Source organism: Malaya genurostris, chromosome 2 (assembly GCF_030247185.1).
Source record: "Malaya genurostris strain Urasoe2022 chromosome 2, Malgen_1.1, whole genome shotgun sequence".
In the NCBI taxonomy this organism is placed as follows: domain Eukaryota; kingdom Metazoa; phylum Arthropoda; class Insecta; order Diptera; family Culicidae; genus Malaya; species Malaya genurostris.
Genome location: NC_080571.1, coordinates 252,544,169 through 252,564,394, shown reverse-complemented (window position 1 = coordinate 252,564,394; position 20,226 = coordinate 252,544,169). Strand labels below are relative to the sequence as shown.

Here is a 20,226-nt window from a genome sequence, read left to right as displayed (position 1 = left end):
GAGCCCCATAATAAATAAACAAACCAGTCGAGAATGTTTTGAAATAGTTTTTTAATTTAATTTTTGTGCCATCAGCGTAAAATTAAAAGAACTCAGAAACTAAGATTGTGAAAGTTGCACGAGACACCGCGAGCTATTGGCCGGGGACTGGCACCCCTGAAAAATTTAATTATTAAATACGACAAAGTTAGACGATTTCACAATACGCTAGGTACGAGGAATGAATTAATAATAATTAAAAATAATTAATATATAAGTTATCATGATTTAGAGAATTATCCTGCACCAGAGCCCACGTTCAATAGTTGATCATGAACGAATTTTAATATTAAAAGATACATTCATCTATCAAGTGAAGGTTACAACGTTCTTTTTGTATTCGCGCCGACCGGAACAATATCCAAATCTGACACTAAATGTAGTGCTACGATAGACAGGCTTCATTCTATATAATCATCAAGTTACGGCCTATATTCTGCTTGAGAACCAATTATAAAATTATTTGAAGTAAATTAAACATGAATTCTATTTATAAGTGTATTCGCATCTGCATATGAAGTGCAATTGCATCTAGTAGAATAGTACTGATATACCGGATTGACTCAGCTTTGTCATTCATATTTCGGTACTAAATCATCAGATTGATAATAAGATTTATTATGACGGATTCAATGACTCTTGCAGTTTGCTAACATTTTAAAACTCATTTATTTAGTTTGCTAACATTTTAAAACTCACGTCACAGATCTGATCTGAAGACTGATTACGTTGAATTATTTAACAAGTATCAACGGATATTGAAATGTTATGTGAAACCGACAACTTTGCCGCGAAATAAGGATCTTCCACCTGTGGCAGCTTATTTTGTTTACATTCCTCAAGTCTTCAATATGCAGTAACCATGGTTTTGGTAACTGTTATTCAAAATCAACAATTCATCAACTTGTGTTGCCAGTTTGAATAGTTTTTCAGGAGATTTAATTTTGACATTACCAGTTACTGAGGGGTAGTTAAATTTGCGATACAGTTTTGATAACCGAGTGGCAGGTCGTGTCGTCGGTTTCACTCACAGCAAATTTGAGGGTTCTAAAGTACATTTATGACGCATTTGTTGTGGGCTATTTGATTTATTGCTTCTTAGGTTAAGTGTAATTTGCTCGGTAATTTGCATTAAAGAAAATTTCATGGCCGCCATTTTGATGCTCTTTTCCGTAGCCTTCATTGACAACAAATCAACTTTGAAATGCAAAAACAAGGAAATATGATGGACTTTCATGATTCATTTTCAGAACGTATGCACAAGTTTTAACGCTACGAAATAGTTTTATACAAAAATGACGATGAATCAAAAAATATTTTTCATAAATCATGAAGACTTTAGCAAAAACCGCATTTATTTCAAGGCGATTAGTTATAATTCTTATTTCTATCCAAACATTCACGATAGAAATAAAAGCACATGATGCTTCTACGTTCGGAAAAATCCTCAAACTCGTAAATAAAATCTAATATATTCTTACTGATTGCATTTAAAGCAGACATGACACACACATAGTCAAGAAAAATATTATCAAAACGACAGTTTATTTATAGCGGAATTCATTCCATCCGAATAAATTTAATGTTGATCATAAACCTGGTTTCAAAATTGTCTTGAATTTGGAGTTTAACGCTGGTTTATGCTGATTCTTCACTTTGCTTTATAAACCTTATGAAGAATGGTCCACTTGGCAGGAACATGATTTTATATAGGTTTTCAGAAGGCTTTCGTGGAGTTTAAAGTTTTAATGCAAGATCTATTATGTAGCATTGAAGACAAGTATTTATTAATATTAAAAATGTTACTTGGGTTCGGAAGATATGCATATTGACTTTTCTGACAGCTCACTTACAACCACAAATGAGATTGGTTTGTTTTCATCTGGAAATACCTGCATTTAAACACGATTCAGACGATCAATCAACTTCGGTCGACGTCAAGATTAATTTAGTCCGACGTTAAAATGTTCCGTGAACTTGATGTTGTGTTTCATCATATGAATTGCTTACAATTGATGTTGTTGTTCCGCAATCGTTCCATGCCGATAATAGTCATCAGATGCCATGTGTGTATTACCTTTACATATTGTTTTTTTTTCATCACGAAATATATTGGCCACCAATTTTCACTAGGATCGTCGTTTATTTCGTTATTGATCTAGCACGCATATATTTTTTTTACTAAACTGTTTAAATGATATGTTTAGTGTATGTATGACCAACTAGAAATCTGTACGGAAGAAGTGTGAATTATATGGTCTGAGTAGGAAGATCTTTCGAATTTCCAAGTTTGAATTCTTCTTGGTCTTGGTTGTCTTAGATATTTTTAGTTGAAATAGTTGAATAAGGCATGTATTGTGATAGCCACATATGATATAGAAGATCAAGACAATACAAGCTCAAATTTTGTCTTGAAACTGTTTGGATGAGAGTAGCTACAGAACATATTTTGAAACAAACATATTTGTGTTGTGAAACAAACCCAAAATCACTAAGCTAGAGTGATAGGTGTTGGTAAGAATCGGTTCAAACAAGCTAACCATTGTCTTATTTTATCAATATTCTTATACAATAATTGTCATTGAATTTGCGTTTTGAGGTAGGATTGAGGATTCAATGTGTTTCAAATTGGTGGACTACGCCCTGCGAATTTAAAATGTACATGGCTCATTCCACTTCTAAATAAAAATACTGCGTTATTAAAATTTTGCGGAGTTACGCGTCGTTGAGAATCGGTATTTTGATAATTAATTTGTATAGCGACCCTTACACGAGATGTTATTTTTAATGATTACTAAAGTAATGACATTCTAAATTTGTATTGATTCTACTTGCTCTTACACGTTCATTAAAAATGACATTACTTTTTAGTAATAACATTTTTAATGATCGTGTAAGGGCCGCTTATATTTCATTCATTATAAGATCGGTTACAAATGAGCGTGAGAACCCCTTCCGCAATAAGTAATCTAATGTGATTGATGCAACATGGGTTACTTAACATAGATAAAATCCATAAAGTTTGTTAGGTGGGCCGAAATATATGAAGTGGCCAAAATACCTCTGTTAACCTATTCCTTCCCTTCCTTCCCATTTTCTTAACTTACATTTTTTTCGAAAATTTGTTTTCACTCCTTAGCACTATTTTCAAAGACTATGTCACACATGAAAAGCGAAATTCTGATTAAAAAACTACAATGATTAGCCACATGTGGTTGTTCGAGACATTGATGTGGAACAAGGCAACCAAAATTTATAAAGATCTACAATCAAACAGTTCAATCAATCGTCACACATTTGAATCCGCTATTGCACCACAGACTAACAGACAGGACACTCAAATTAGATTCTTCAATCATTTTAACGGTCATTTTGAATATTCCTTTATTTGGGACAGTACTCACATATGTCATGATGGCGCCACGTTACCCTATCAAAAACATCCTGTCTGTCATCTAGACTGTGTTTATTTTTTTCATTTACCAACAGAGTTGCCATTCATACAGAATTACCTGTAATGTATTGTATACCTCCATGCGAATTTCATGCAGGGTACAGATTTAATACATATTGCCAAAACTATATACATAATTGTGCCTGCTTCTCATCCTCCAACGCAATACAAAATCGAACCAATATTTACTTGCTTCTGGTCTGCCGCCACTTAATTTCGGGTGAAACTTCCAACACAATAAAAAATAGTCTAGATGAACAACGTTGAGTCAAATAAATGGTTACCTTCCAATATCGCGAAAAAGTTAAATATATTATCAACGTAATCCAAAAATTTATTGTGACGATTCATTTTCAAATATTTTGATGAAATCAGGCATCCCTGCAAGCAGCTGATCGGTGTTGACAAACGAGGGGAAACCAACTAGTAAAAAAACTTATACATATCACAAGGGGTGTACAGATAGTAAATAGTTCGCGCAGTACAATATAGGTGGAACTAGTGCATCACGAAAAATTATTTTTATAAGAATTTACACATACTGTCATGTCTGTTAATCTGTGATTGCACGACATTCTGCCTTGATTTATCTTGATTAGGAACCAACACCGAACATTGTTTGTTTTATAACCGGCGAAATTACACCAATATCTCAAATTTATGCAAACATATCTTTGTACATACTTGCGATACGGATTTTAATATTAAAGCAGTGATATTTATAGCGTTAAATTTCTACTACTTCTTCTCATTATTAATAAAGTTCATCTTATATAAATTAGAAATTAATCTTACGCACTCAACATTTACCCTGGGGTAGTTGTTAAATTCTCAGGCGAAACGACATAACATGGAATTTCATCCGAACTTGCATGACACAAGATCAGAGCATACCAGTTAAAGCTTCAAATCGTTTTATGGCACTTTTTGTCTTGCTGTCTAGCAACAACCTACCTCTAGCATGCTATGCGTAGAACTGAAACGTTAGCTATAATTTCGCTTCTATTTATCAATTCGCGTGCTTCCAACAGTTTCGCTTTTGCATCGATTGACCTATCAAAGCGACGCTTTCCATTCGATATATCACTTACTTCTTCCAAACCTTCGTCTATGGCAGGGAACTAACGGGTGATTTTTTAAGAGCTTGAGAACTTTTTTAAACAATAAAACGCATAAAATTTGCAAAATCTCATCGGTTCTTTATTTTAAACGTTAGATTGGTACATGACATTTACTTTTTGAAGATAATTTCATTTAAATGTTGACCGCGGCTGCGTCTTAGGTGGTCCATTCGGAAAGTCCAATTTTGGGCAACTTTTTCGAGCATTTCAGCCGGAATAGCCCGAATTTCTTCGGAAATGTTGTCTTCCAAAGCTGGAATAGTTACTGGCTTATTTCTGTAGACTTTAGACTTGACGTAGCCCCACAAAAAATAGTCTAAAGGCGTCAAATCGCATGATCTTGGTGGCCAACTTACCGGTCCATTTCTTGAGATGAATTGTTCTCCGAAGTTTTCCCTCAAAATGGCCATAGAATCGCGAGCTGTGTGGCATGTAGCGCCATCTTGTTGAAACCACATGTCAACCAAGTTCAGTTCTTCCATTTTTGGCAACAAAAAGTTTGTTAGCATCGAACGATAGCGATCGCCATTCACTGTAACGTTGCGTCCAACAGCATCTTTGAAAAAATACGGTCCAATGATTCCACCAGCGTACAAACCACACCAAACAGTGCATTTTTCGGGATGCATGGGCAGTTCTTGAACGGCTTCTGGTTGCTCTTCACTCCAAATGCGGCAATTTTGCTTATTTACGTAGCCATTCAACCAGAAATGAGCCTCATCGCTGAACAAAATTTGTCGATAAAAAAGCGGATTTTCTGCCAACTTTTCTAGGGCCCATTCACTGAAAATTCGACGTTGTGGCAGATCGTTCGGCTTCATGATGAAATGTCAGAGCATACTGAGCAAATAATAATGCATGAAAATCATAACCTCAAAAAATCTGAGCAAATACTAATGCATGAAAATCCTAACCTCAAAAAAATCACCTTTTACATTTAAATCGAATCTTAGAATATATCCTATCAAATAATGAAATAATATTAACAATTGATGCAAAATATACTGAGCTGTAAGTGTTTAAAACCTGACCACATTTCTACGTGTATTTTTCGATGAGTTTCTAATTTGCACCCCTATATAGAAAATAAAGATGTGTTCCACATCAAAAACACATTATTTAATAGTCAAAATAAAACTTCCGAGTCGTAACGTTTTATTGACCCGCAGTCAGTGACGGCAGCCCCTCACAAGCAAATATGTAATCCGCCCGTTCACTTAGTCTACCAAAAACATACATTCGAAAAAATAGATCATTTAACATAAATAAATAATTTTTTTCTGGTATTCTGGTTCAATGTTCTTCGTTTTTTACTGTAAGAGCACGGTTAATACGTCCATTTATGTTAATTTATACGAATCTTCGGAAAATATTAGTTAACTGTATGCCTAACGACCGTCGGCGAAATGAGCGTATGCCAATCGACGTGAACATTTTATAAGGTCACATAAACCAATGGGAGTCAAAGAGAAAGTGAATAAAGAGAATTTTGTTAAGCCGTACACCCAAGTAACCAATAACAAAGACACCATATTAACAAGATATCCAGCTCTCACATTTCACGAACAAATCATTGGCAACATAATTTTTTGCAAGCATGGCGCCCTTATGCGAGTCCTCATCGAATCTAGTACATAGAAGTAGGGGAGAGAAATGTCAAATTCGTTCGCGCCAAAATAGCAGCACTGCGCACCCATACAATTGACATAATATGTTGAATGTGATGCCGTGCGATGGCGTTACTAAACTGAAAATTAATTTCGCTCCAAGCTGACAGGGTTAAAGCATCAAAACTAGCGTTGCCAGATTTATCTGACAAATACCAGATTTTGCTCGTTTCGCCAGACACTCAAACTAACCAGATCTTTTGACAGATTTTCCAAATTTTCCAAATTTTCTTAGATTTTGTCAGATCTTGCTATACCTTTTCGGTTTTGGCCTCTATACGATAGGTGGGTGGACTTTTTTTTCTTATTTTTGCTCACTGAAAATGAAGCCGGTAGAAATTTCTTTGTGTATAGTAGACCCAGATAAATCCAGACAAAATTTTGAGTTTTGACAGATTTTGAAAAAATAACCTGGCAACTCTGACCAAAATGATCACGATCGGGCCGATATCGTGCCTCGACAAAATTCACTGGGAATTTTTTTACCGGGAATTTAAAATGTCAAATGTCATTTTTTAATTTTTTGTTGCTATTCCTTTTTCTTTTTTCTTAACACCGCACAATCGATAGTCGCGTCCGTTTATACAATTTATTTTATAGTTCTTGATATCATAAATTGTGTTATTTTGTATTGCGATGGCGACTCCAGCACCAGAGGGATTAGATGTTACGGTAAGATTGCGAATCTGAAATATTTTAATGGATTTGTTCATGTCATAGAAAGGTTACGTTTTTGTATCTAGGATCTTAAGTTCAAGCTGCAAAGCAAAGTTGCGATTTTCCAAGGCGATGGAAACGTAACTAATAGCTGTAACCTATTAGCGACTGCTAGCGTTTATGGATTGATTTTTGCTGGTACAAATGGTTCGCAGTTCAAAGGTAAGTAATTCTTCCAAATAATTATATTATCATTAAGAATACTTTGTTACAGTGTTGCAGTTGAAAGATATTACCGCAGAACGAGCACTGGATGTTGCTGTACCATTACGCACAGTTCCACTTCCGAGTGAGCCGTTTCAAATGGCGACTAGCTGCGATCACGAATTATTAGCCATTGATGTTATTTCAAATAATGTTCCATTCATCCACATATATTCGGTGGCTTCGTTCCTCATGCCGACAGTTAAGAAGTTGTACGAAATCAGAACATCACCCGAGGGTGTGATTAGAAGTACACAACTTTTGTGGAATCCGGTAATACATAATATGCTCTCGTTACGCACAGAAAATGGTGCTTTGTCTGTGTATACCTTGAAGGAACCCACTGGAATAGAATTTCATTCGTTAGATAAAAGTGAGGGGGCAATGTGTGCTTGTTGGAGCCCAAAAGGAAAACAATTAGTGGTAGGTTTTGCAAATGGAAAACTTGTCCAATATAAACCTGATCTAAAATTAGCGCGTACGATTACATGTCCAGTTGGTGTCATAGACGGAGACTTTGATGTTATAGCGTTACAATGGTTATCCACGTACCAATTTGCAGCAGTATTTTTGTCCCGTGCAGATGATAGCGTACCAGCACTGTTTATTGTGAATGCTCCGAAAATAGGAAACCCAGTCTTTATCAACTATGATGATATTTGCTATAGCCAAAGTGTACCACGGAAGGGACAAGTTTTTCTGCAACACATTTTGCCATGGAATCTTTTGTTGATGGCTTCCGCAAATAGTATGGAAGTAGGCATATTAGGAACAACTGAGATCGGAGAAACGCCCACATGGTTCCAGTGGACTACGACAGACGAATCACGTGCAGAACTACCACTATCTTCGGATAAGCAAGAAACTTTCCCGGTTGGACTAACACTCGAAACCGGTTGCACGCATGTAATTACCATTGGCGAGCAGACGTATCCAGTAATGCCCATGATTCATATGCTTTCAACATATGGTTTCTTAGTGTCGTTTAATATTCTTAATCTGACTTCGAATATTCCAAATATATGTTCCCCACCGAAACCTATTACAGATTGTTCCGGGAAATTTCAACTAAACGACTGCAAAACAATAATTCCAGTTGTAAGCGCTGCAAATTCTGCGCAGAAATCTAGTGACATTTCTTTCGCAGTACCTATGGGAGCAACATCTACTCCAGCTGTGATGAAAACCAAATCTTTCTTTAGTCCTAGTGAGAACAAATCGCCGATAAATCTCTTTGGAGGAGGATCAAATATTGTCTCAACGAATGCTGTAATTACTCCTACGTTCGGCAAACAGATTGCTTTTTCGGCCTCACCTGCAACGCAAAGTGAAGAACCAGTGAAAACAAGTCCTTTCGGAAATGCAACCAGTTCATTCACATTGCCTGCACAAATATTTGTCCAACCTCAAACTCAGTCATCTCTACTGAAAAACAAAGTACCCCAACCAAAACCCTTGGAAACTGCCAAACCATTGGTAACAGTTTCTCCAACGTACACGCCCCCTCCGACTGGTCAAATACAACGTGTTGGATCAAATGGAAATCTTTCCCAGCAACCCCAGAAACCAGTTCAGAAGAAATCGGAAGCATCTGACGATACGAACTCCGTCATTCGTTCAATGATTTTTGAGGAGTTAAGGAAGTTCGAGAGAGAACTATCCAGTTTGAAAGATCGGTGCAAATCACTCAACACTACTGTTGGGTCAAAGGGAGAAAGCGCTAACATCGTAAAAAATCTTAAAGAACTTCAAGATCTGAGCGTACAAGCTACCGAGAGCACTGATTCTCTCACATCAGATGTGCAAGCGCTTCGTTTAAGTTTAAACGAGGCATTTGCAATGGTAGCCGAAGCCAATAGTAAAAATTCAATTTACAAGCATCCAAGTCCAAATCAGTTTCAAGAAACTCATGCTATGTCTCAATCGAGTCGGCGGCAGTTGACAAACCTTCAGAATATGTTGGCTATCAACAAAAATCAATTGCAAGTTGTAAACAAACACATCGATGCGCAATGGTCAATTTTTCAGGAAGCAAACAGGGCCAACTCAAAGCAAAGAATGCACGTACCTAGTCTGGAGGTCCTCTATCAAACGTTGTCCAAACAACAGGAAATTCTCAATAGACAACGTGAGAAGATTAGCATTCTTAAAAGTCGTCTCGGCATGCGTGAAAGTATTCGTGGATTAGAAAAAGGAAATCGAACAGATCCGATCCTAGCTACTGTTGACTCATTAACTGATTCGATTATTTCGATGACAATAGCCGACCAAGTTCGTGAAGATGCTAGACGAATGGACGACGCCAAAATGAATTCTTTGCGAAATATGCTACGAAACAGGAAAATTATTACTATCAAACCAGGTAGACCCGATCGGGTTGGACTGAACTCAGAGGTTATTCGCGAGCGACGCAACGAGGTGCATCGTATTAATATGGAAAAGCAAAAGGTAAAAGCAGAAACAATTTCAGCACCTAACCTAGCTTCAACTGATCCGAAAAAAACGGAAAAAGTCAAACCCAAACCGAAAGCAGCCGAACCGGAAGTAATATCAACAATCGTGCCTGGGAAATCTGCACCAGCGGTAGCTGTTAAAGAAGCAGTTCAAGAATTTGAATTCGGGTCTAAGCCCAATCCGGTAACGCCTACTGCCGTAACAACGGGAGCACGTACAACCCCAGGACCTGTTTTTAATTTTGGACAAGCAACGCCGGTAAGCAAGTTGACTTTCTTTTGTTTCTCAAGCAATATTTACTCGAACTTCAATAATTCTCGATGGACATTAGATTAGGTTCTAAGCGCAGATTCTCTTTGATTACTACTTTGCCTCTTTGATTCGATTGTTACGTAATCCTTCAATTTAACTATTTATAGCGAATAATAACTAGAACTGTTATCTTCTGATCTAAACTGAAGGAATTATCGAAAAAACAGGAATATTCCGCAATAATTGAATGAGAAAGTAAACAAATAGAAACTATCATTTGTTCTTAGGATCATGTTCCTCAAGAATTGTAAGAAATTAGCCGAATTATCTGGTTTGGTCAAGAATGTTTCGTGCGAGCCAGACTGGAAAAAAAACTGACGAAGGAATATATCAAAAAATGAAAACTTTCGAAAAATAAATTTTACTTTAGAGACATTTTTGCAACCCAAGAAATCATTCTGCCAATTGAACTACTTTGGATTTCGTTACACACAACGCAGTAAGCAATGCGTGTCTGTTCAGTCTAAGCTCGACTTTCCCTTATGTCCCCCCCGCTGGACAATATGTGAGGTTTTATTGATTTTCGTTCATCGCTTGGGTACATAAAGATACAAACATAGGGTACCGGTACCCCCTTAGTCTCTGCTCCAGTAGTCATCTCATAAACCAAAAATAATATGGCGTGACACTAAAAAGATGACTATTGGTACAATAGTCCTATATTGATCAATAGTGAATACATGCAAATTTTCGTTCATGTACGCTGTAGTCTCTTTTCGTTGCTATGTTGGAACAAGAGAAAACACCTCTTTTCTTTATACAAATGGATTAAAATTTAGCAGTAGCCAAATTAAAAAAAAAAACTTTTGTTCCAGAATTTCGGACAACCCGCAAAGACAAAGGAAGGATTGCCTAAAGAAACCGTACTTTTTGGAAACACGACAATAAAACAAATCCCAGCCATGTCGAAAAATACTTTACTTGATAAAGAAAATCAGGAACCCTCTTCAAGAAATACAACGCTTTTCGGTTTTGGAAGTACAACAATTCAGGCAATTTCAAAAACTGAAAGTTCTTCACCAGCAACGGAGAAAAATAAACCGGTGCTAACATTCGGATCCAGTTCTAACTCGAATAACAAACCGGCTACGTTCTCGTTTGGAGCTCCTACAGGAGGTCCACTTAGTTTTGGATTATCACAGAATGCTCCGCCAGCTGCGACTTTGAATTTTACTAAAGAAAGAGAATCGGAGCCGAAAAAAGCAGAAAAATCAAGTGGTGATGTAAAACCGGATAAACCATTTCATGTATCTAGTTCAGAAAACAATGATGCCGATAAAGAAGGAGTGAAGGCCGCATTTCCTGCGATTACAAATTTACTGAAAAATGTGGATCCTATTTCAACGAATATCTCTAAAGCATCTAACTTGTTCGGAACCGACACCAAATCTACTCCGGCTACAATATTTGGAGTTTCAACGGCTGCTTCGAGTACAGGAATTTTTGGTAGCATCAACAGTACTACTACTCCTTCATCAATTTCCTCCACTAGTAGGTTTACGGCAGAGACAGAAGTTTCAACTACCGACGCAACTACTCCTGAAACATCCGTTAATACCACTACCGCTACAAGCACAACACCCACTCTTTTCGGATCGTTCAAATTACCAACGACAACGAGTTCTGCGACAGTTTTGTCGTTCGGGAACATCGCAGCTGAAACGAAAGTAACGGACCTATCCACAAAGAAAGAAGCAGTTTCGAACACGGTAGCAACATCGCTTGGATCTTCCTTGGCTACAGTTCCTATTGATACAGCTCCAAGTGTATCGACCGTAGCATCAACTACGACTACTCCCAGTTTTTCGTTCGGATCAGTCACAGTACCAGCAGTAGTGTCTTCGAACTCTACAAGCACGACTACCCCAACAACATCGACCACTGACATGGCGTCTAATTTATTCGGATCCTTCAATATTTGCTCGCCGACGGTAACAACTAGCGCAACGCCGCAAACAGGAAATATTTTCGGAAGCACTTCATTTTCAGCTCCAAAAACTGAAACTACTTCTATTTTCGGAACTGCTTCCGGCATCAGCACACCCGCTGTTTTTGGTGCGGCTAGCACTGATGCTTCTAAAGTTGCATCCAATCTTTTCGGTAGCGTTACAGCTGCAAATAGTGTCGTCAGTACAGCTCCCGAAACAGGACTGTTTGGGTCTGTAGCTGTCGCCAGCAGCACGGGAACGTCAATTTTCGGCAGCAGTCCAGCCACCACCGGTTCGCCATTCAGTGCCGGCACACTCGCTTCGACAGGTAGCGGCGGAGGTTTATTCGGATCTGTTAACACACAAGCAACTAGTACGCAAGGTAATTTTTTTTCTGGTTTTTGTTTAGCACTTCCAAGAGCCCAAAATGTTTATGATTGAAAGCAAGAAGTCTTGCAGCAAAATCTGTTTAAGCATGAACAATCAAACTTAATTCCGTTTTAATATAAAATAAGCAGTCACAGCATAATTATACAACAGGATGTATTTAAATAATAACGTTTGTTTTTTGGATTGAATATAAGTGGAAAGAAATCTTTGTTCAAATTTATCATTCGTTTGACAGGTTCTATTTTCGGCGGAACTACAATCAGTGGTCAACAATCGGCATTTGGATCGGTCACTGTTCCAACGGCAACAACTGCGTCCAGTATCTTCGGTAGTGCGGGGGCAACAAGCGGTGGACTTTTTGGATCAGTTGGTGCAGCATCGACAGCAGGAGGGTCAATTTTTGGTGGTACAGCTTCCTTCACTAGTCCCAGTGCGAGTACTGGGAACATATTTGGCAGCTCTGTTACTGGATCAACTGGTTTCGGTTCGTCTGCTTTCGGACAGCCAAGCTCACCACAACCGGCACAGTCGATATTCGGAGGAGCGGGCACAGCTTCAACTTTCGGAAGTTCTAGGTAATTACAAATCAAATTTATAGAACCGAAAAAATATACGCTAAAACTATTGTGTTATTTTTAGCTTTGGATCCAATTCAGGGGGTGCATTCAGTCAACCCGTCAGTGGCACTGTGGCACAAACTGGTTTCGGTTCACCAACGTCGTCCGCTTTCAACAAACCTACATTTGGAGGTCCGGCAGCTTTTGGTGGAGTGCCTGCTTTCGGTGGTACTCCTACGTTCGGTGGTACGCCGGGATTCGGTAGTCCACCGGCGTTCGGTAGCAAACCCTCTTTTGGTGTTGCTAGCGGATTTGGTCAAGCACCGCTGAGTCCCTCTACCCAATCAAACAATCTATTCGAGCAGCTGGGATCGTCTACTTCGGGAGTTTCCTTCGGTAATTTAGCTCAGCAACCGACGCAGAAATCACCACAATTTGGAGGTTCGTCCTTTTCGAGTTGGCGTTCGTAGAGCTTCGACGAACAGGTAGTGTATATTTAAACTGTGTTTTATGTGTTATGATCATAATGACAGCTTCAACTGAACGAAACTTTGTTTAATGACTGGATTAGAGAAATTCCACATACAGCTGAATCAATGTAGTGTTCGACAAATCAAAAACAATTTAAAAGTAATGTGATGATTCAAAATTTACTCGTACTTATTTTTGTCTTCTGACTACCGGATAAGATTCGATAACCACTGGGTTGTCGCGAAGCATGCTATTGACATGCCATGCTCATCGCAATCATCCAACTTTTGCTCTGCATATGATATGTGTTCACCAAGTAGCTGTTGCAATTCGTGATTCATACGCCGTCTCCACGTTCCGTCTTCCATCTGAACTCCGCCATAGAGGGTCAACAGATTTTTTTCTTATAAAAATACAGAGGGCGAGTTGATCCTCTGCTAACATAGTATAGATCTCAAGGCCATAGAGAGCAAACGATCTAATGAGCGTTTTGCAAAAAGTTATTTCGAGCGGATGCAAACATTACAGAAAGCCATGCGATCTCTTGCAAATGGCAAGCAATCGACGCGTATTTAGTTAATGTTCTTCAGTTTTATATACCAGGTGTACCAGTTCATAATACTGGATTTTTTTTCAAGAGATGTCCTTGCTGGTACCGATTAGCTCACTGTCAAACTAAACCAAAAACCATTGCTGTTTTGTCTATTACATTCATTACCTGTTTTGAAAAAAAAAGTTCCATTGAATTCTCGTTGAAGCTTACTCTCCATCAGTCGCGACTTGTATGAACGGTTGAAAAGTGAGGATTTTAGTGTCTATTGCATTTCCTAGAAAAAAATGAGTATTTTTATTTTATGTTCAAGTGTTGATAATCACGTTCTATTTGATTATAAATTAACCAAAAGAAATAATGCAAAATGCATAGCTTCCGAAGGCAATTACTTTGAATAAAATATGTTTAATTTAAACCTTTTACTTACAATCAACATGTATTTCCAGTTCAAAAATCCCGCATTGCTAACTGGCTAACCTGGTATACAATTAACATTGTTCAATGTTACCAATACTCCAGTTTACATCCTATGTAATATTTCCTACCAACCGTGTTTTCAGAACCAGTCAATTATATCATTTGGACTTAGTATGATATTGCCCACATATGAATATTTTTCCTAAAGACTACACTAAAATGGACGCTTCCGGGAAACTTTACTGTTAAACCCCTGAGCTATGAGCAACAGATAACTGAAGAGCTTCGTGGATCTCACGGATCCAAAGGTAACTGGGTTCTTCTTAGTTTCGCGCAGGAATCTGGTATCCATTTTTATTCGATCACAACCCAAAAGTAGCTTTCAAACTAGCCTGAGTTCGTTTAAGATCAGTTCTACCATCTCCCAGAAAATTGAGCTGAGGAAACCTGAGGAAACTGAGGAACTGAGTCGAATGGTGTATAACACTAGGGGTATCCGGGGGCGGCCCGTTTGGCATAATACCGTTTGGCATAACGCTATTTGGCATAATGGTTATTTGGCATAACGGTTATTTGGCATAATGGTCTTTTGGCATAATGGTCATTTGGCATAATGCCATTTGTCATAATAATAATTGGATTTGTAAATTTTCGTTTGCGTTTCGATCGAGTTATGTTGTGCAAAGAAAACTCGAACGAAATATGTGAATTTTATATTCGGTCCAAATAGTTCGATAATATTAGGTGAAATAGCATTATTACATATTTTTTTATATTTAAAATTCTGTAGTAAATAGCACACTATCATTTTATACAAGCAACTCACTTAGTGCTAGCACAATATTCTGTTCGTCATAGATGATTCAGGTGGAAGGCCGCGAGTGCGCCGGCGACCCGCCGTCGGAAGCGCCGGCCACTGCGGGGGGGCAGCGCCCCCGCAGAAATCACCTCTGTCTAGTTGCGGGCATTTGCCCGGATTACCCAAAGCTAGGAGCTATCCCTTAGTTAAATCCGAACGAGCGGCAGCGAGGTCGGACAGCAGGTCATTAAAAACGATGAGGCGTAGCCGCATTAGACCTTGCAAAATTGCAGTAAATTAGAACAATTTCTATTAAGCAGCATGTTCATCTGTTATGCCAAATGACTGTTATGCCAAATGACCATTATGCCAACTAACCATTATCCCAAATGTCCTTATGCCAAACGGCTTTATGCCAAACGTGGTAGCCCTGGGGTATCCGGAGTTCCGATCAAAAATCAGGTTTTGCCTGCAATTCTATTATCGTTCTGAAGAAAAAGGCAAAAACGGTGATTATAAAACAGTATTGTAATAAAAATTTGCCTATTTCAACACCACCATTTTCCACCACCAAACAACGGTTGCTCTAAAGCTTTGGTCATTTAATATTTGAACGGCTCCTCGGTTGGAAACTTGTGTTTTTTGTCCACAGCTGCGCATACCTTGCCAAATCAGAAGTTTCTTTGGAAACTTATCGGCAAAAACGAATTTAAACGCCGCACACGGCTGATGTAGCAAGTTTCGAGGACCTCGCGGTTTTTTAATCTGACCTTGTAATTTTGAAGCGTGTGTCTAAAATTGAACTTCAGTCCTCGGGTTACATCAACTATAATACAATGAATCGTGTCGAAATGCTCAGCACTGAAGAGAAGCCGTTTTCTTCTGTTACCTGAGCATTACTTTATTCGACATGTTTTGCATACTTGGAAAAGATGTGGCTGTGCTTGAGACTGATCAACGATCTAGACGTTGTGCCACTTGAGGCAATTAGTTCTGAAGAGGTATATGTAGTTTTTCTATTATAGACTAATGTCTTCAACTTAGGGTGGACCTTCGACATCTTAGAACTAAGGCAGTGTGCCTTATTAAATATTATTTAAAAAAAAAGTTTAGGGTGTCAAAAGACATCTTATAGTAGAAATATGTATATTAGTTGAACATTTTTAAAGGACTAGCTGATTATTTGTTCGCATTCATGTGTTCGGAGAGCAGAATTGTCAAACGACTAAGTGGTTAACGTTTTTCTCCAATATTTCTCTGATTACTTATCCTACAATCAACGAAATTCGACACACATTCGCTCTAGCTAAAAAAAAAGAAACATCTCCCAAAATTAATGTGAAAATGTGTACAGTTTTTAAGCATCGATAATGTTTTCTCAAAACTTGTTCTGTACGTTCAAGTTGCCAAAAATGCCATACGTACTTTAGAGCTCTAATAAAGTGGATATTTGTAGGTACGAAGGAACTTTTGGGGACTTGGAGAGACAACACATGCATTTTAAGTTGATTTTGATCTTAAAAATTTGAACATTCTTATCAGCAAGAATGGCTTTTATCGTATCTTGGAACGCTCTCTAGTAATTCTTCACACGATGCAATCAGTGCCATCAAAAGGAGTCGGATATCATCTCAGTAAAAAAAAAAACCGGTATGGTTCATTTAACATAGAATGGACACCAGTGCGAAAGCGAATTTCTCTCGATGACCCGTCTGAGCATCTCGGGTTAGCACGCTTCTGTAGGGATTCGCTCTGAAGCAACTCTCGTTTTGCGATCCGATTTTATACGGACAGTAGATAATTGTGATCATTCGAAAGCAAAATGCAAGGAAAATCTCTTAGTTTGACCTTAGCGCTTCTACAGCACGAACTTTTCATTGATTCACAATGACCAATATTATTCATCTGACTCCATTACACACAATCCATCAACTGGTGAACGATATCAGAACTTTTTCTTATGCCTACAGCGGTATTTCTAGAACAGTCATATGGATTCCGCCAGTCTTTTATGTCGTTTTCGTTGGATGCCTAACCTAACCCAGTTTCAACCCTAACTGCTGTCAAATTGTTTATTTGAAACCAGTTTTGAACCTAGTTTCAACGTAATTGAACTGAAAATCGAGTCAGTTTTGAGTCTGATTGTTATATCGGGTTTGCTCACAACCCCGTTGTTAAGTGCAAACCCAACTTAGTTTCGTGAAAAGTGTTTACTTGATGGAACTACCCTGAGTCAGTTTTAAGTTTTACAAAGCGAAAACGACGTTAGTAGGCAATAATGTTGATACCCAATTAAGCACGTGGTTCGAAACGTGGATTAAGTATGCATGTGAAATCTCCACACAAAACATCTTGTTGCGCGCCAAACAATTTGTTCAACGATCTAGTATTCTTTCCTTCGACGGCCTAACACTTATGCAACTTGTTGCGCGCCAAACATCAATCGTAAATCTAGTAATCATTGACGACTTTTTCAACGGAAAATTCAATTGTCCATACAAATCAACAATATGGATTTTTCCCACTTTTCCGGCAAATTTTCCTAATTTTTTCGATGTATGAACCCGGTGGGGGTAAAAGCCAATCAAACAAAAAAAGAATCATGTAAATACGTCCATCCGTTCTTACGTGATGCGATTACAAAGAATGATCTCTGCATTTTTATATATTTACTAGCTGACCCGTCGAACTTCGTCTCGCTTGAAATTATTTTTTAAATTTATCTTTCCTGACAGCAGAGTTGTCAAACGGTAATGCTTCTTTCCATTATTTCACTGATTAATTAGCCCAAAATAAACGAATTACGACGAATTATTGTGAACATGTTAAAAGATTTTGTTACGGAAAAATTCAGTGAATGCATCGATCGCCATCTTATCCTTTGAGTCAGTGCATTGTAGATCTCTCTTATGGGGCAATTTACCTTCTCAGGAAAACAGCCATTGTTGCAAAACGCAAAAGTAGTTTTCTTAGCTGCCTTCGAGCAGAAATTCAAAACAGAAATATCAATTTGTTTAGCATATTATTTTCTGAATAAACGATATTTTCTTCGATCCATCAAGCAATAGTAGAGAAAACTGCCATTGCGTTTTTCAACAATGGCCGTTTCCCGGAGATTTTTTGTAGATCCTTAAACTAATTGTTTCGACATATGAGATGAACGGTGGAGCAGAGATGACCAAAATGAATACTTGAAATTGATTCCGCAAATTTCCAAAAGCGACTTGTCGTTTGTAATTGTAGACTGAAGACGTTAAAAAATTTAATGGTAAATAATAATGAATTATCGGAAGGAATAAACCTGTTTTGAGCGGTTGTCCATTAGCTGCTTCACCGCTAGTCTGATGATATTACTTGATGTTCATAGCATGACAATCACAGGATCAATTTCCGATTAACAATTTAGCGAATCATTATTGAACATTCGAAAACTCAAATTGATTGGTCAAGTAATACAAAGTTCGAAAAATGGAATGATTTGGCTTAAGCAGCTTACAAATGGCATGATGTTATAAGCAGCCTAAGCCTCCTGTAATCCAAGACCCTAAAAAATTTGCTCGAAGCATGCTAAACGAAAGAAAAATCTCTTTATTTGTCCTCATTATTTCAGCAGCAGAATTTTGTCATTAATTCGTTAAAAAATCGTTCTATATGTTGATATGTTCAACTCACAATGGTCAACATTATTTATCCAACTGATCACATTGTACACAATGCATCCACTAGTAAACGATGTCAGAACTTTTGATCCTGCTTACGATATATCAAGAACAGTCAAATGCGTTCCACCAGTCATTTGGCAAGCAATGATTGTGATACCCTATTCAGTACGTGTTTCAAAATAACGAATCACATGCATGTAAAATCTCCAGTTTTGGGTGGAGATTTTACTCGTTGCGCGCCAAACACTTTTCCTACGATCTAGTATTCTTTTCTTCAACAGCGAAATACTGACCATCTTCTTGCGCGCCAAACATCAATCGTAGATCTAGCAATCATTGGCGACTTTTTTCAACGGAAAATTCAATTGTCCATACAAAACAACTTTATGGATTTTTCACAGTTTTCCGACAAGTTTTCCTAATTTTTTACGGTTTTTTTACTTTTTTATGCGAATTTTCAGAGTTATGCTGTTTTTTTATGCGAAGTTTCAGAGTTATGCGGTTTTTTTTATGCGAATTTTCAGAGTTGTGCGGTTTCCCTTCTGCGGTTTTTTTATGCGAAATTTCAGAGTTATGCGGTTTTTTTATGCGAAGTTTCAGAGTTATGCGGGTTTTTTATGCGAAGTTTCAGAGTTATGCGGGTTTTTTATGCGAAGTTTCAGAGTTATGCGGTTTTTTATGCGAATTTTCAGAGTTGTGCGGTTTCCCTTCTGCGGTTTTTTTATGCGAAGTTTCAGAGTTATGCGGTTTTTTTTATGCAAATTTTCAGAGTTATGCGGTTTTTTTATTTTTTTTTTATGTTTCTCTTCCAGATGTTATTCTTGCTTTCGGTAATGGATAAAAAGCTCACTAACCAGAATTTTGTATTGATAAACTTAACACATACATACAAAGCATACAAACCATTCTGAACAGTCCGTTTTAAGGAATTACTCATATTTGAATGTTCACCCGACGCAACAGAATAAACTTTGAAGCAGTTCCTTGTACAGTTTTTAAGCAGCGAGAAAGTTTTTTCAGAACTTGTTCTGTATATTCAAGTTGCCAAAAAGTGCCACGCGTACTTTAGGGCTCTAATAAAGTGGATATTGTTCAGGTACCAGGCCCATGCGCAGGAGGGGTTTTTAGGGGTTTTAACAGCTACACTCCCCCCTTCTCCACCCAATGGAAGATTTTTCAACATTAGGTTCCATGAACAATAGAATACCTATTATATAAAAGTGCAAATAACTTGACTTTTCCTTCAAATTTGTTCGCCTTCCTCACCCTTGAATCTCCACCCTTCTTGAACCTCCCCTCTCTTGAGCACCTGCCCCCCTTCTTTTGAACCCTTCCTTGAACCCTCTCTTGAAACCCCACACGGGCCTGTCAGGTACTGTGGAACTTTTGGTTGCTTAGAGAGACGTCGCTTAAATTTTAATTTGATATGGATCTTGCCAATTTGAACATTCTTCCCAGAATATGAAATATAAAATGGCAGT

General features: G+C 37.9%; 1 protein-coding gene across 3 annotated transcripts; it reads left to right on the top strand.

The window, feature by feature from the left end:
* The first annotated feature begins 6,816 nt into the window (after window positions 1–6,816).
* LOC131429500 (nuclear pore complex protein Nup214) lies at window positions 6,817–13,401 on the top strand. 3 transcript variants are annotated; one of them, XM_058593649.1, is made up of 6 exons: window positions 6,817–6,953; window positions 7,025–7,160; window positions 7,213–9,914; window positions 10,784–12,278; window positions 12,522–12,861; window positions 12,926–13,401. In XM_058593649.1, exons 1-6 carry the CDS (start codon window positions 6,918–6,920, stop codon window positions 13,311–13,313), a joined length of 5,097 nt encoding a protein of 1,698 aa, XP_058449632.1. In that variant the 5' UTR covers window positions 6,817–6,917; the 3' UTR covers window positions 13,314–13,401. The 3 variants fall into 3 exon arrangements, with proteins under 3 accessions (XP_058449632.1, XP_058449633.1, XP_058449635.1); XM_058593650.1 differs by having other exon boundaries at window positions 6,839–6,953; window positions 7,006–7,160; XM_058593652.1 differs by lacking the exons at window positions 6,817–6,953; window positions 7,025–7,160 and having other exon boundaries at window positions 7,492–7,625; window positions 7,699–9,914.
* The last annotated feature ends 6,825 nt before the right edge of the window (window positions 13,402–20,226 follow it).

Excerpts from the sequence above, each read along its gene's own strand:
- LOC131429500 (XM_058593649.1), top strand. The coding sequence starts at position 6,918 with ATGGCGACTCCAGCACCAGAGGGATTAGATGTTACG. Across the intron at positions 7,161-7,212 it reads AAATGGTTCGCAGTTCAAAG|TGTTGCAGTTGAAAGATATT; the intron begins GTAAGTAATTCT and ends ACTTTGTTACAG. Across the intron at positions 9,915-10,783 it reads ATTTTGGACAAGCAACGCCG|AATTTCGGACAACCCGCAAA; the intron begins GTAAGCAAGTTG and ends CTTTTGTTCCAG.